General features: G+C 40.5%; 1 protein-coding gene across 3 annotated transcripts in view; it reads left to right on the top strand.

The window, feature by feature from the left end:
- Positions 1 to 13614, top strand: part of rhbdf2 (rhomboid 5 homolog 2) — a 79467-nt gene that overhangs the window by 58971 nt on the left and 6882 nt on the right. For all 3 annotated transcript variants that reach the window (XM_008104369.2, XM_008104368.3, XM_062970636.1), the window contains exons 6-17: positions 1292 to 1420; positions 2876 to 3006; positions 4185 to 4415; positions 4683 to 4794; positions 5622 to 5696; positions 6532 to 6693; positions 7772 to 7881; positions 8120 to 8183; positions 9557 to 9651; positions 10442 to 10517; positions 12193 to 12293; positions 13290 to 13443. In XM_008104369.2, coding sequence (XP_008102576.1) covers positions 1292 to 1420; positions 2876 to 3006; positions 4185 to 4415; positions 4683 to 4794; positions 5622 to 5696; positions 6532 to 6693; positions 7772 to 7881; positions 8120 to 8183; positions 9557 to 9651; positions 10442 to 10517; positions 12193 to 12293; positions 13290 to 13443 — 1440 coding nt within the window. The remainder of the gene's footprint in view (positions 1 to 1291; positions 1421 to 2875; positions 3007 to 4184; positions 4416 to 4682; positions 4795 to 5621; positions 5697 to 6531; positions 6694 to 7771; positions 7882 to 8119; positions 8184 to 9556; positions 9652 to 10441; positions 10518 to 12192; positions 12294 to 13289; positions 13444 to 13614) is intronic.

The following is a 13614-nucleotide window of genomic DNA, read 5'->3' as shown; positions in this document are numbered from 1 at the left end:
ATATCTGAAACTAAATTATAGATAGATAGATAGATAGAGTGTGTAGATGATAACACTGATTCCTTTCACCAGTGAAAATTCAATTGTCAAATATATTTTTAAATTCACATTGAATTTCGTTATTGATGACTTCTTTTTAAGCAATATCTTTTGAGGTCTTTCAACACTGTAATATAGTGATCAAATACTGAACTCAAGGTTGACTTCAGATAATGTTGATTTTCTTCATATATTGCTCTTGCAAAGTAGATGTTTTTGAGAAGCATTATTTACATTTGCCCTGTTTTGCTGTGTTTTTTTTAAAATAAAAAATTGAAAACATAGTAAGTTGGAAGAAACATCTAATGAGCTGCCAACTAAAAAAGCAAGAGTAGAGCCACCAGGTGGCTCTGTTGTCTGGCACAAAAGACGCATGGTTGGAGAACTAAGAACAGTTAGCTTGGGAAGCAGTCAAAAGTCTTTTTGTGTCTGTTCAAGGCCACCCACCTGATATTCAGAATCAGTATCTATTTAACTGGCCATTCCCCCACTTATGGCCACCCTGCCCCTCTTTTACCAGTGGGGAGTGATATCATGCCTTAGCCCATTTTCAACTGGTTTTTTCCCGATTTGTTTTTGCAGAAGGGATTGAAGTTATGGGAGTTGTGGGGCAAAATCCTGCTGGCAAATTGTCCTTATACCTCCTTATATACAGTGTTTCTCAAACTATACTCCTCCAGATGTTTTGGGCTTCAGCTCTCACAGTTCCTAACCGTTGGTAAATTGGCTGGGATTTCTGGGGGCTGAGGTCCAAAACACTTGGAGGAGCAGAGTTTGAGAAACACTGCCCCAGAGCAGGCCTGCACAACCTGTGGTCATCCAGGTGTTTTGAACTCTGATTCCCAGAAGCCCTAGCCAACTTGTTCAATGGTCAGGAATTCTGGGAGCTGAAGTCCAAAACACCTGGAGGGCCACATGTTGTGCCCTAGAGGGATTGAAGGTAAAAACATTTTTGCAGGGGGGCAGTTGGAAACTTCAAAGTTCATGGGCGGCTGATGTGCTCCCCAGCCTCCCAAAGTTGTCCATCTCTACAAAACAGCAAGGATAGGGAATCTTTGTTTTTCCAGAGTCTTCTATTTCCATTTCCCATAATTCCTTATTGATGGCAGTGGAACCTTTCGGGAGCAAAAATGCGCGATAATTGGAGATCAAGGTTTTTCCCATTACTGTTGTAGAAGACTGTAGAATATCTAAACTTAATCTGGTTATTTGATTTTCACTATTCACTCTTCTGAATTATTTTTCCCCAAAGGGACGCTCAGTTCTGGAGCCATCAGCACCAAAACGGAGGTTCAACAAACGAAGCTTTGTTTATCCCAGCTTCATGGATGAGGATGTGGTGGATGGCATAGATACATTTGATTCCTCCTTCTTCAGTAAGGCAAGCGTGATTTCATAACCTTCTTGCACCATTTCCTTGCTATGTGCCCATAGCTTTGTTCCTCCAACTGTTGTCATACTACCAGCAAGACAAATAACTCCATTGCTTATATTGTTATTGTTGTTGTTATTATTTATAATTCCAGCGCTTGCCCAAAAATAAAGTGGATGGGGAGTATGCACTATATTTACAAAAACATTTGTATTCTATAAAACCTTGTGGGAGTGTTAATTACATTGTAAACAAAGAGCACTCTTCCCAGATACTTTTTATCTCACAGGGAAATCGTTGCTTTTCTCTCACTGCTGTGTTGTCAATTTAGAAAAGGAAATTCACGTGTCTTGCTTACAAGCTGATCAGGCTATTCTGGGAGCACTAATCACCTTGTAAACAGTGTTTTTTTAAAGCAGTGCCAGTTGTTTTTGCTGCCACTGCCAAATATGAGCAGCAACAGGGCAGGGGGTGTCAGATTCAATCCCCAGCATCTTCAGTTGAAATAGATCAGGTAGCAGAAGGGATGGGAAAGAACAGCCTGTGGTTTGTTTTGTTTTGTTTTTTCTTTTTTGATGTCATTGCTGTAATTAAACAGTGATGGAGAGAAATAACAAGATCTATAGTATGATACACAAAAAAAGATATTGATAGATCCATATTGGCTTACCAAGCCGAACTGGCAAAGTGCTATTATGACAACCAGCTCACCCCAGTTCCTAATGATGACTTGGGGCTTTTAACTGGCCTATTGCTTTTAAAACTTCACAAACAGGAAAGGGTGGTGTTGCTCTGTAGGACCTCAGATGGTATAAAGGTAACATGTAAAGGCAACCTCGGTGATTGACCGCAGAATATAGTTTTAGATTAGTCTGGCCCTGAATTCTCTCTCTTTACAGTTTGAAATTGGAATTGAGGTATTTAGTAATGGTATTCCTTGCTCCTAAAACGTCACACATTTCCCATTTCACTTTTATTTCTGTACATTCCCTTTCTCTTGTGTAAAGGTAAAGGTTTTCCCCTGACATTAAGTCTATTCGTGTCTGACTCTGGGGGATGGTGCTCATCTCCATTTCTAAGCCAAAGAGCCAGCATTGTCCATAGACGCCTCCTAGGTCATGTGGCCAGCATGACATCGAGTGCAGTTACCTTCCTGCCGAAGCAGTGCCTATTGATCTACTACATTTGCATGTTTTCATTGCATGCTAGGATTGCAGAAGCTGGGGCTAACTGCAGGAGCTCACCCCACTCCCCAGATTCAAACCACTGACCTTTTGTTCAGCCACTCAGCGGTTTAATCCGTTGCACCACTGGCGGCTTCGTCTACTGTATATATAGTTATAAAATAATGGTGACCATCTTATGGCTAGATAGGGCAGTCACATTAACCATTTAACAAGACTGTGACTATTTTATGTAAGTAAGATAACCTTAAACAGTATCTCTTTTTCATCTTCTTCCTAGGTTGATGCTCATGATGAGATGTGCTCCATGCCAGATGATGTATTTGAATCTCCACCCCTCTCTGCCACTTGTTTTCGAGGGCTTCCTCAGCCAGACGATGGAAAGTCTCCTGAAGCTGAGCATCCTCTTCAGTGAGTCTTAGACTCTAGTTTAATACAGTGCCGAGATCTTCACAGATATGTTTTTTCTCAATGTTTGCTCAGTTTTTCGCCATGTCTGTTCTATCCCCACCAACGTTACAGAGAAACAAAGTCAAGACTGACCCCCTTCCCTGACCCCCCACCTGCCACTTGGCCCCTGGCATTTTACATGGCAGAGGAGGCTGCAAAAGAAAGCAGCCTCCATAAATTTTAATCCCCAGGCAGCCAGATTTAAGATTGCCTTTACCTGACACCTACTTTATCATTTCAGTATTGAACAAAGAATGTTACTTCTTTTTAAATAAATAATAGGATTTTAACATTTATTTCATAATTTTTCTCCTCGTGCCTATTATGCTATTCCTGCTTTTAGGCTATTTTTAGATACCTACATTCCCTTTATTGATATTGTTGCTTCCAGGATATTTTAGATGCCTTTATTGCAGTTTGTAAAACCTATGTATCTTCTACCATCCCAAGAGGTGCTTTAAGGGTGGGGTAACAATCCCTATTACAAATATGAATAACAGTTTTCCTGCAAGACTATGTAGTTGGTGCAGATTCTATCAGCTGGAAAGCTAAGGCTGCATTAGTGCTACATGTTCTATGCATATTGTTGGGTGAGTATGGATTAACTATGCTCTGAAGAAATACTTTCCAAGCCCAAAGAAAAAAAGGTTGGAACAGTACCTAAAAGAAACAAGGAGTTTAAACTCTGAAGAAATCACTAGTCAAGAGTTTTGGAGTCTTTATGTGTTGTAGAAAGAAAGCAACAAGAAGAATGAATTGTGCAAAGTCTGCATGCTGGATATTCGAGGAGAGAACAGCATTCAAACAGATACTTCTGTCTGCGTTGTGTATTCTCATAGAAAGTAACAAATTAGCAGGCCCGAAGTCCTGAAGCAGGAAGAAAAACTCCAGAGGGGAAGCAAACAGAAATTCTACCTTTTGATGCCCGAACCCATGGCAATTGAGTTAAAATGCAAACGAATTGTAGGGGAAGCTAATATTTGTTTTTATGAGATTGTAGAAGTAGAAGCCCTTAACTTATTTGTATCCAGGAGTAATTCCCTATATTACAGTGACCATCCAGGAGGAATTCTAGTTTTGTGGACATGGATTCAGGTAGCTCTTCTTTGTATCAAAAGGATATTTTCTTCTTTTTGCAGGCGTGCAGGAGGACCTGCTGCTGCTGTTTCTGCTTCCACTAAAGGGCAGCCATCATCAGCTGCTGTTTCCAAAAGGGGCACTCGGATTGCCTCTCAAGTGAAGCACTTTGCCTTTGACCGCAAGAAGCGATATTACGGACTGGGAGTGGTGGGCAAGTGGCTGAACAGGACGTATCGCCGGAGCATCAGTAGTGTGGTGCGCTCCCAGCTGGAGCTCACAGATAACCATCGGTAGGACACAGCGCTTGTTAGCATAGGCGGTTGAGCAGGCTGCCTTTATCTTCCTTGGGCTGTTGTGTGGGAAGCCTCTTGGATCTTGACTGCTGGACATCCTTTTAAGTGTGTGCATCAGATACACAGTGGATTAGCAGTAATTTTTGCATGCATTTGACTGTTTGTTCTCCATCAATGTCTACCTAACTGAGTCCTGATCATGAACCTTTCTGGGCATAATTTTGGAGCATAACCATTTTTTCTGTACTCTTTCTCCTTTATTAGACCCTACTTCACCTACTGGATCACCTTTGTCCACATTATTATCACTCTTCTCATCATTTGCACTTATGGGATTGCTCCAATTGGCTTTGCCCAACACCTGACAACAGCATTAGTGAGTCTAATTATATCTTGGTCCTCCTAGTATCATATATATTCTCCTGAGGAAATCATCTATGGGTGTCAGAGTGGCTGGCAGCAATTTGAAAATACCAAACCATATGATACAGTGAAATGCATAAATAAACAAAAAAAATCTATTGTAACAGCATTGGGAGAAAAAGTGAAGTTTCCAGAAATGTTCACCTAAATAATGTTTGTCTTAAAGTCCAGATCAGATAGGACCTTCCCAAATTTCTCTTAAGATGGGTGTTGATAATGACGGTGCCACCATTTATTTATTTATTTATTTCGCGTCAAAAGCATTTCATAACAAATACATTTTAAGATGATAAAAAAAGGAAATCACAAGCAACTAAATGGTTTTAGACCAAAAACGGGCAACAGCAACTGCATTGTCCGTAGCTTTAAACAACTCCTCCTCCGTGCATGAGGCAGGACATTGTGGGCAAGCATACATATGCGGTGCCACCATTGAGAATGCACTGTTTCCACTAGGTGAGCATCAGACATTGTGTGGTTCTGGGACTGCTCTTTAATGGCCCAAACAAAATGTGGGTGCTTTCTACCATGGTGTTAAGCTGGTTAGGATTTGAAAGGTTAAACAAAGAGGAAATTGACTTGTACCTGAAAATGAATCAGCTCCCAAACAAGGGTTATTTGAAGTAATTGGCTAGATATATCAGATTATGGTTACATTCATTCTCTGATCTTTCATTAACTCTTTGTAGTGGGATGACAGCAGGACAAGGAGGGATCTGATCTGAATGCTCTACTAAACACATTTGTTATTGACAAGGCCATTTTTCCATTACCTGGCAGGTCCTGCGAAACAAAGGTGTATATGAGAGTGTGAAGTATATCCAGCAGGAGAATTTTTGGATTGGCCCAAGCTCGGTAAAGGCTGCATTTTCTTCTCATCTGCATTGTTCCTTTGGAGCCAGTGTTCCTTAACCTGACAGAAAAATTAATGTGTGCATAGATCTAAATTATGTCTTTTTGTGTCAGCAGGTTGTGAGGTCTGACACTTGAGCTTCTGTGCTTTGTAACAACCTGCGGGGTGTGACTGCTGAAATAAAATCTGGCCTTTAACTACCCATTTTCTCTGGCAAATGCCAATGTCTGGAACAAAATGTTTAAAGTATGGAGGAATCCAAAATAACTCCCAGTGTAGAAGACCATTGTGCAGTAGGCGGAAAAAATTACAGTATAGTTCCTGATGCATTCATCAGCTAAACCAGAAAAAGTCCCCATAAGTGTGTATTTAAGCTGCAACTGCTGCATCAGACATTCCATTGTTCTAACTTAGCCAAGAAATGTTGCAAAAAGAGGGGAATCTGGTTGCTAGCGCAAGGGCTTAAAATACTCCATCAGAAGTAGCAAGAAGATGAGCAAATAATTTGGGAATGATAATTTAGGCTACTTTCGAAGGCAACATGTAGATGTTTCTGAAATGGGGGACGCCATGCACATCTTTATTCACTTTCATCCCATTCAGATGGCTCAGAAGTGGGAGCAGAAGGGACTAATGAATCACCCTTTCCCTTCTCGAGCTTTTATGGAAGATGCACAGTAATCCAGGGGTCAACTGTTTTTGATTTTGCATAGTCTCCCCTGGCAGCATTTATCACTTACTATAATGGCAAGGAGGAACAGGGAAGAAAGAAATTGGATGGAGATTCCCTCCTTCCCTCCGCATTTGACCATTTTACACCACGATTTTGCATTCCAGCTTGACCTGATCCACCTAGGGGCCAAGTACTCCCCTTGCATCCGGAAGGACCAACAGATTGAGAAGCTGATACAAAAAGAGAGAGACAAAGAACGAAATTCAGGCTGCTGTGTCCAAAATGATAATTCTGGATGTGTTCAGACACTGCGAGAGGATTGCTCAGTAAGCACAGTAGTGATTTACTTACTTCATTTGAAAGCTGGTATGGTGCCGGGAAACAAAGTTTTGCGGAAATAATTTTATGGGGCAATGGCAGGGCTGGCCTTACCATTGCATAGAGCAACAGTTCTCAACCTGTTGGTCCCCAGGTGTTTTGGCTTACAACTCCCAGAAATTCCAACCAGTTTACCAGCTGTTAGAACTTCTGGGAGTTGAAGGCCAAAACATCTGGGGACTCACAAGTTGAGAATCACTGGCATAAATGATGGTGGCTGCTCCAGGCTGGCAAATTTAGGGTGTTCAGAAAGGACAGCAGATTCTTCATTAATTTTTAACTAGTTAGTACCGTTTTACTGCCTTAGAAGGGGAGACATATTTGAAGAGATGAAGTGGTCCCCAATAGACCTGTTTTAGGAAGTTTGCTTTGAATGATGGGCTTACCATTTCGTGTCTTTGGCTACCTGTCTCAGGCAGCAAAACATCTCAGCCACAATTTTCTGGATGAGAAGACAGAGGGATGTATGAAGAACATTTTGAGATCCAGTTGAAACCTATTTCTTCCAGTGAACAGTTGCCAGTCTAGGGTAGGAGAGGGAGGAAATGGCTACTCTGCAAATACCAAAAAGTGTTGGTTGAATAGGTGGATTGCTTTGATGTTATTTCCTTGTTTAGGAAATGCTTGTTCACAATATAGATAGATGTTGATTTACATGATCAGTTGTATCCCAGATAAATTAATATGATTGTTACAGGTTTTTTAAGGCTTCCAGATATCTTTCTAAATCTTTAAAAAGAGGTATTTTATTTCACTTCATCTCCCCACCACCAACTCCAAACTGATAAACCAAAACAGCCTAACACATTTTCAGTGATGACCCAGGTTATAAAAAATAACGTTTTATGGCAAATAAATATTTTATAAAATCAGATTGCTAGTGTGATTCTGTTCTCTCTGTTTTTTAAAAAGTGAGTCATATAGAAATGCTAATATTTGAAATATAATATCGTGTATATATTATATATCTGCTACATAACTAAATATTATGATGAAAGTATGTTCAAAACATAATTTTCCTCATAGGAAACATTGGCCACTTTTGTGAAGTGGCCAGATCATAATCCGCCAGCTGTTGATCCCAGTAATTCCAGCCTGAAGAGGTCATCAGGAGCGGTTTGTTCTCAAGATCCCAGGTATCTCTATATATGCTTGTGTGTATATTTTGTGTTTATATTATATGTGAGTAAATATCTCTTCCTCCACCAAGGGGCTATTTGCATTATAAGTAAAACGAAATGAGAGGTGTGGAATGGTAGACCTCTAACAGATCTGGGAGCACTATGTGGTTATGAGAGAGAGTGAGCAAGAGAGCAGGAAGATGAGAGGAAGCATTTGTATTTTCATTCTTCATAGCTGCCCGTTTTCCCACAGGACTTGTGAGGAGCCAGCTTCAAATCGACCGCACATCTGGCCAGATGACATCACCAGGTGGCCGGTAAATATGCTTTCTTTCCTCCCTCCCTTCCTTGCTTAAAATTGTTAGTGTTTCAATTCCTTTACAAAATACTTCCTACAATGCAAGTACAGTAGTCTCACTTATCCAACACTCGCTTATCCAACGTTCTGGATTATCCAACACATTTTTGTAGTCAATGTTTTCAATACAGCGTGATATTTTGGTGCTAAATTCGTAGATACAGTAATTACTACGTAGCATTCCTGCATATTGAACTACTTTTTCTCTCAAATTTGTTGTATAACATGATGTTTTGGTGCTTAATTTGTAAAATCATAACCCAATTTGATGTTTAATAGGCTTCTCCTTAATCTCTCCTTATTATCCAACATATTCGCTTATCCAACGTTCTGCTGGCCCGTTTGTGTTGGATAAGTGAGACTCTACTGTATAAGTAGATTTAAAAGCAAAAACCAAATATTATGGGGAGAGAAAGGAATGAAAGTGGTTTGTTCTGCCTATCTGCCTGCTATGTCATTGAATGTAGTGTTGAGCTTTTCCTTGAAGCTGCTCTGGGGATTGTCTATCGAGGGAAAAATAGTGCCTTTTTATGCAGCCTTGTGCATGTCTGTCACGATAAAGTGCAGTTGTGGAAGCTAAACAGAGAAGGGGTTTGACCCTCTAGTTTCTTAGGGCCCTTCCCAACAGTCCCTTTATCTCAGGATATGATCCCAGGTTTTCTGCTTTAAACTGTATTATATGAGTCTCCATTGCCAGATGATATGGGATAAACAGAAAACCTGGGATCAGATCCTGAGATATAGGACCTCTCTGGAAGGGCCAGTGTGAAAGGTTGAACTTTAGTGACTTTGCAGCTTCTTTGGGGGGCGGGGAGAATGACAGAAACTTAGTTCAATATATAATCCTAAATGTACACAACTCTTTTCAATACAAATGGCAAGATTTCATAGCTGTAGCTTTATGCAAAGTGTTAAAGAAATTGAGAGATTTTATTTTGTACGTCAGAACTGAAGAGTGCTTACATTTCTTCCTCCACTAGTGGAACAATTTTGGGTTCAAATACAGCAGGAATGAGATTCATTACTCAAGACTAAAGTAAATCTTATTATTTCACTGAGTCTAAAATTGAATGTAATATAGGGCTGGAGCACACATAGTTTTTATTGTATTGTTAACCAAATTGAAAGTTGGAAATCCTGCCCCTTTTGCTACAAATGACCCCAGGATCGACCATCAACATTCTTCACCACCAGCTTAAAATGCCTACTTGGTTTTATTGCTGTTTATTTGCAGCCCCATATGTTATGGTTTTCAGCAAAATCAAGAGGTGTGTCGATGAATTGTGGATAAGCCTTTCTCCTTTTGCAGTCATCCACCTGTTTTAATTTCAGATCTGTACCTATCAGGCCAAAAGTAATCACACTGGCTTCTTGCATATGGACTGTGACATTAAAGGAAGACCTTGCTGTCTTGGAACCAAAGGCAGGTAAATACTTGCCCACACATTGTTTTGCAATTACCATCTGGAAAACTTCCAGCTTTCCCTAGTTAGGAAACCAAGGTACTATTTTAGTGCCTGCCTGATTCAAGAAACTATATTCTCTTATTTGACTTATGTCAGTTTCCTTGTCAGGGCTTACCTCCAGTTAAGATATTCCTATTTGTGCTCTAATTCAATGAATTCAACGAGATTGGAATTTACTTGCTTCTGTGTACTTGTGAATGAAATAATACTTTTGAATTTGACATTAGAGGGTTCCTTTCACATTTTTGATTGTACAGAATCTATTTTATTGTTACAGTGCTTGATAATACTGTAGACTTTGCGAAGGATAGACAGATAGATAGCAATACATTTTCTCCTTGCATCTCAAGCTAAGTAGAACATTGTTAAAACAAAGAGATAAAATACTTCACAAGTTAATATTGATTGGGTAGGCCCTGCCGAAGAGATAGGTCTTCAGCTGCATCTTAAATTCCAACAGCTGGTCTAGTTGTCAGATCTCTTCTGTCAGGTCATTCCACAGTCTTAAAAGAGAGAACTCTGATAGCCTATTGAGATGAAAACAGCAAAGTGTCTTCTTGAATATGTAAAACATATTATGGCATAAGCATTTATGGATAACAGCCCCCTTTCTCTGGTTTAGCATTCTGCAGTCCATAAACACTCATCCTATATGTTAGGTTTTTTTTAGGTGCCACAAGACTGTTCTATGTAGAGGAAAGAAGGGTTGAATGAATTTAACGATGTTTCTTTGTCTCCCTCTCTGTATTAGCTGTGAGATCACTACTCGGGAATACTGTGAATTCATGCATGGCTACTTTCATGAAGAAGCAACTCTCTGTTCACAGGCAAGTTTGACCTTTGAGCATGTATGTAGGAAAATTTCAATGTTTAGTTTGTAGGTGGAAATATTTTGGGAAGTGGGGTCTTTAAAGGAGCTTTGTCTTTGCACAATCACAATAAAGGATTTAATAACAGGACTGATATCAGCACCTTGTATTTTTTGAGGAGCTACTGTAGTCTCAGTACCTATTATTATTATTATTATTATTATTATTATTATTATTATTATTATTATTATTATTATCATCATCTGCATTTCTATACCGCTTTTCTCACCCCTGGGGGGACTCAAAGCAGTTTACAACATAATGACAAAATTCAATGCCTTACATATATATAAAGATATATAACATATCTAAATAAAATACATACAACTGTAGATTAAATCCATTAAAACTATAAAAACATCAAACAAAGACATATGCATAAAAACATGCTATTACAGCAATTAACATAGATCCCTTCTCTTCCCCCACCACCATCCTCCTCCATCTCTCTCTCCATAGAGTTTCACCCTTTCTTTATATACCCTCCCTGCTCCTCCAGGGAGCAAGTTGGTGGAGGCCTTTGATGGCTGAGATGCCCACAGGCGTGATCTTTTTATACCCCAGCCTCTGGAGGCAGGCAGGTGTTCTTGCTGGGCTTTGCAGAGTCACAGGGCAAGGGCCTCAGTTCTGCGAGGAGTGAGCTCCAGGAGCTGAGCCAGAGGCAACAAAGAAACAAAGGCTGCCTCTTTCCTCAAGCCCCTGGCGATGGTACCTTCACTCCCTTGATGGTCCTCGAATCCTGCTCCCTTGCTTTAAAAATGAAATCTTGGTCAGTATTCTTGAGCAGCAACAAAAAACCCTCCAGAGCCTATTAACCATTTTTGCACTTCATTAGGTTGGTCTGGGAAATTAGCTTCAGAGCTATGATAGCAGTGTTGAACAGATACAAGTGCCAGGGGTGCCAGGCTCAGTTTCTGCTGTTGAAAGTCTTAAAAGATCCCTGGACTAGGCCTGGAAATTACCTGAAAACGCAGATTGCTGTCAGCCTATCAACAATAGTGTCCTAGAAAGACTAAGTGGTCTATGCTGCTTCATTTTTTATGTTTAGAGACATCCAACTAAGAAATTATTCTGTGGAATCCCTGTTTTAAAATAACTTCTCTTTCTTCCCCCCAATATCCCATTCGAATCTATTTCATGGAAACATTTAGAAGGAAAGCAAAAAAGAGCATCTTTCCTATGGCCACAAGCCCAGGATTAGAAGAGGCTATTTGACTCCTACTGTCAGACATGGACTTTTGAACAAACAAAATGTGTGAATCTAGCAGGGCAACCAGCTTCAGATGCACTAGAGCAGAATGGTTTGTGGGTTTTCCTTCCTCCAGTTTTTGTTTGTTACATTTTGTTACACTTAGTTACATTTTGTTTAATTAGCTAAAAATGAGGTGTATGAACCTCCTTGTCTTCCATTGAATCCTCAACAGTAACCAAGGAGGAGAGAGAGAGATGGAGGGAGGGAGGGAGGGAGGGAGGGAGGGAGGGAGGGAGAGAGAGAGAAACACAGTGAATTTCATGAATTTGGATCTCCCAAGGATCTGAATCTCCTAAGTCTCAATTCAGTGCACTGCCACTATACCACTGGTTCTCTTACTCTCTCTTAGCACACACAGCCTGACTTCCTTTGCCTTTCTAGGTGCACTGCATGGGGGAGGTGTGCGGCCTCTTGCCATTTCTGAACCCAGAGATTCCTGATCAGTTCTACAGGCTCTGGTTGTCCTTATTTCTTCATGCTGGGTAAGTAAAACAGATGAGAGGTATGGCCTTAGAAGCTGGGGCCTGAGCTAAATTTGTTTTTAGGAGGAGGGAAGGTCTTTTTCAGTGGGTAACATGTAGATCCAAGAAACCCAATGAGGTGTACAACCCTTTACAGTAGGATAGGGTGAGAGATTGCTAAGTGAGTGTCATAGCTAATATATCTTAAATCCTGGTAGATCTCAAATCGTGGCTTTAACCACTACACTTTGTTAGTTTTGTTCTAATACTAATGTTCCCAACCTTGCCTGGCAAGCTGTCTGTTGTTTCAGCAATTCAGCTTCTTGTTTTCTTTGCTTAGCTCTCCCATCTTGCCTGACTTCCCATCTTGTGATTGTTATTAAATGCATCTCAGTTTCACCCAGAAAACTAGGGAGGGGGCTAATCTAGGATCCATTCATAGTCTACAGTTGTAGTGCTATGATTTCATTTTAAATGCCCTGATTCTGTCCTGTGGCATTCTGGGAGTTTCAGTTGTGGAAGGGGCTTTTCAGAGTCCTAGCCTGGGCCCTCTTGTTTTGGGGCCTCTGACCAAACTAAAATCCCAGGAGGATTCCATAGGATACTACCATGGCAGTTAACAAGGAATAAGGATGTTGTTACTGTATAGTGTGAATAAGAACTTGTTTATGGCCTGGATTGATGGTTCTGGCCTCCACACTACTGGCTTTTTGTAGACAAATAGATAGTGAATTGCCTTCCCTGAAAGTTCCCATCCCTGCACTATTTAATGTAACAAAGATACCCATTTGTCAAATGAACCCCTTGCCACATCATATTTTATTTTCATTTTTGGACAGTTTTTTGAGCCCCAAAGAGTTCTAGGGGTAGAGAATTGGCCTCCAACCTGCTCCAATCTCCCTTCCCTAGTCTTAATATAGCAGGTGTGTGAAACAGAGAGAAAAAGTGGGGTCAGAAGGAGTGGTTTTTGAAACAAAAGAGAAACCTGATGTGTTTTCTGTTGCCTTTTCCTCATAGGGTTATCCACTGCCTGGTGTCAGTGATCTTCCAGATGACGGTGCTCAGGGATTTAGAGAAGCTAGCAGGCTGGCTTAGAATCACCATCATTTTCGTTCTCAGTGGCATCACAGGCAATCTTGCCAGTGCCATCTTCCTGCCATACAGGGCAGAGGTAAGGATATGGTGGATTTTTTTCTCTATAGGGCAGGAATGGGCAACTGTCATGAGTCAGAAGACTGCATTGGTGTTGCAGGAGACCATAGAGGACTGCAACCTTTGGAATTTAACATTTACATCCAAATATCCCTATGTTTTTGGCCTTTTCTGAGAAATTGCAAGCCTA

This window comes from Anolis carolinensis, chromosome 2, assembly GCF_035594765.1.
Source record: "Anolis carolinensis isolate JA03-04 chromosome 2, rAnoCar3.1.pri, whole genome shotgun sequence".
NCBI classification, from domain to species: Eukaryota; Metazoa; Chordata; class Lepidosauria; order Squamata; family Dactyloidae; genus Anolis; species Anolis carolinensis.
This window is presented reverse-complemented; position numbering and strand designations above follow the sequence as displayed.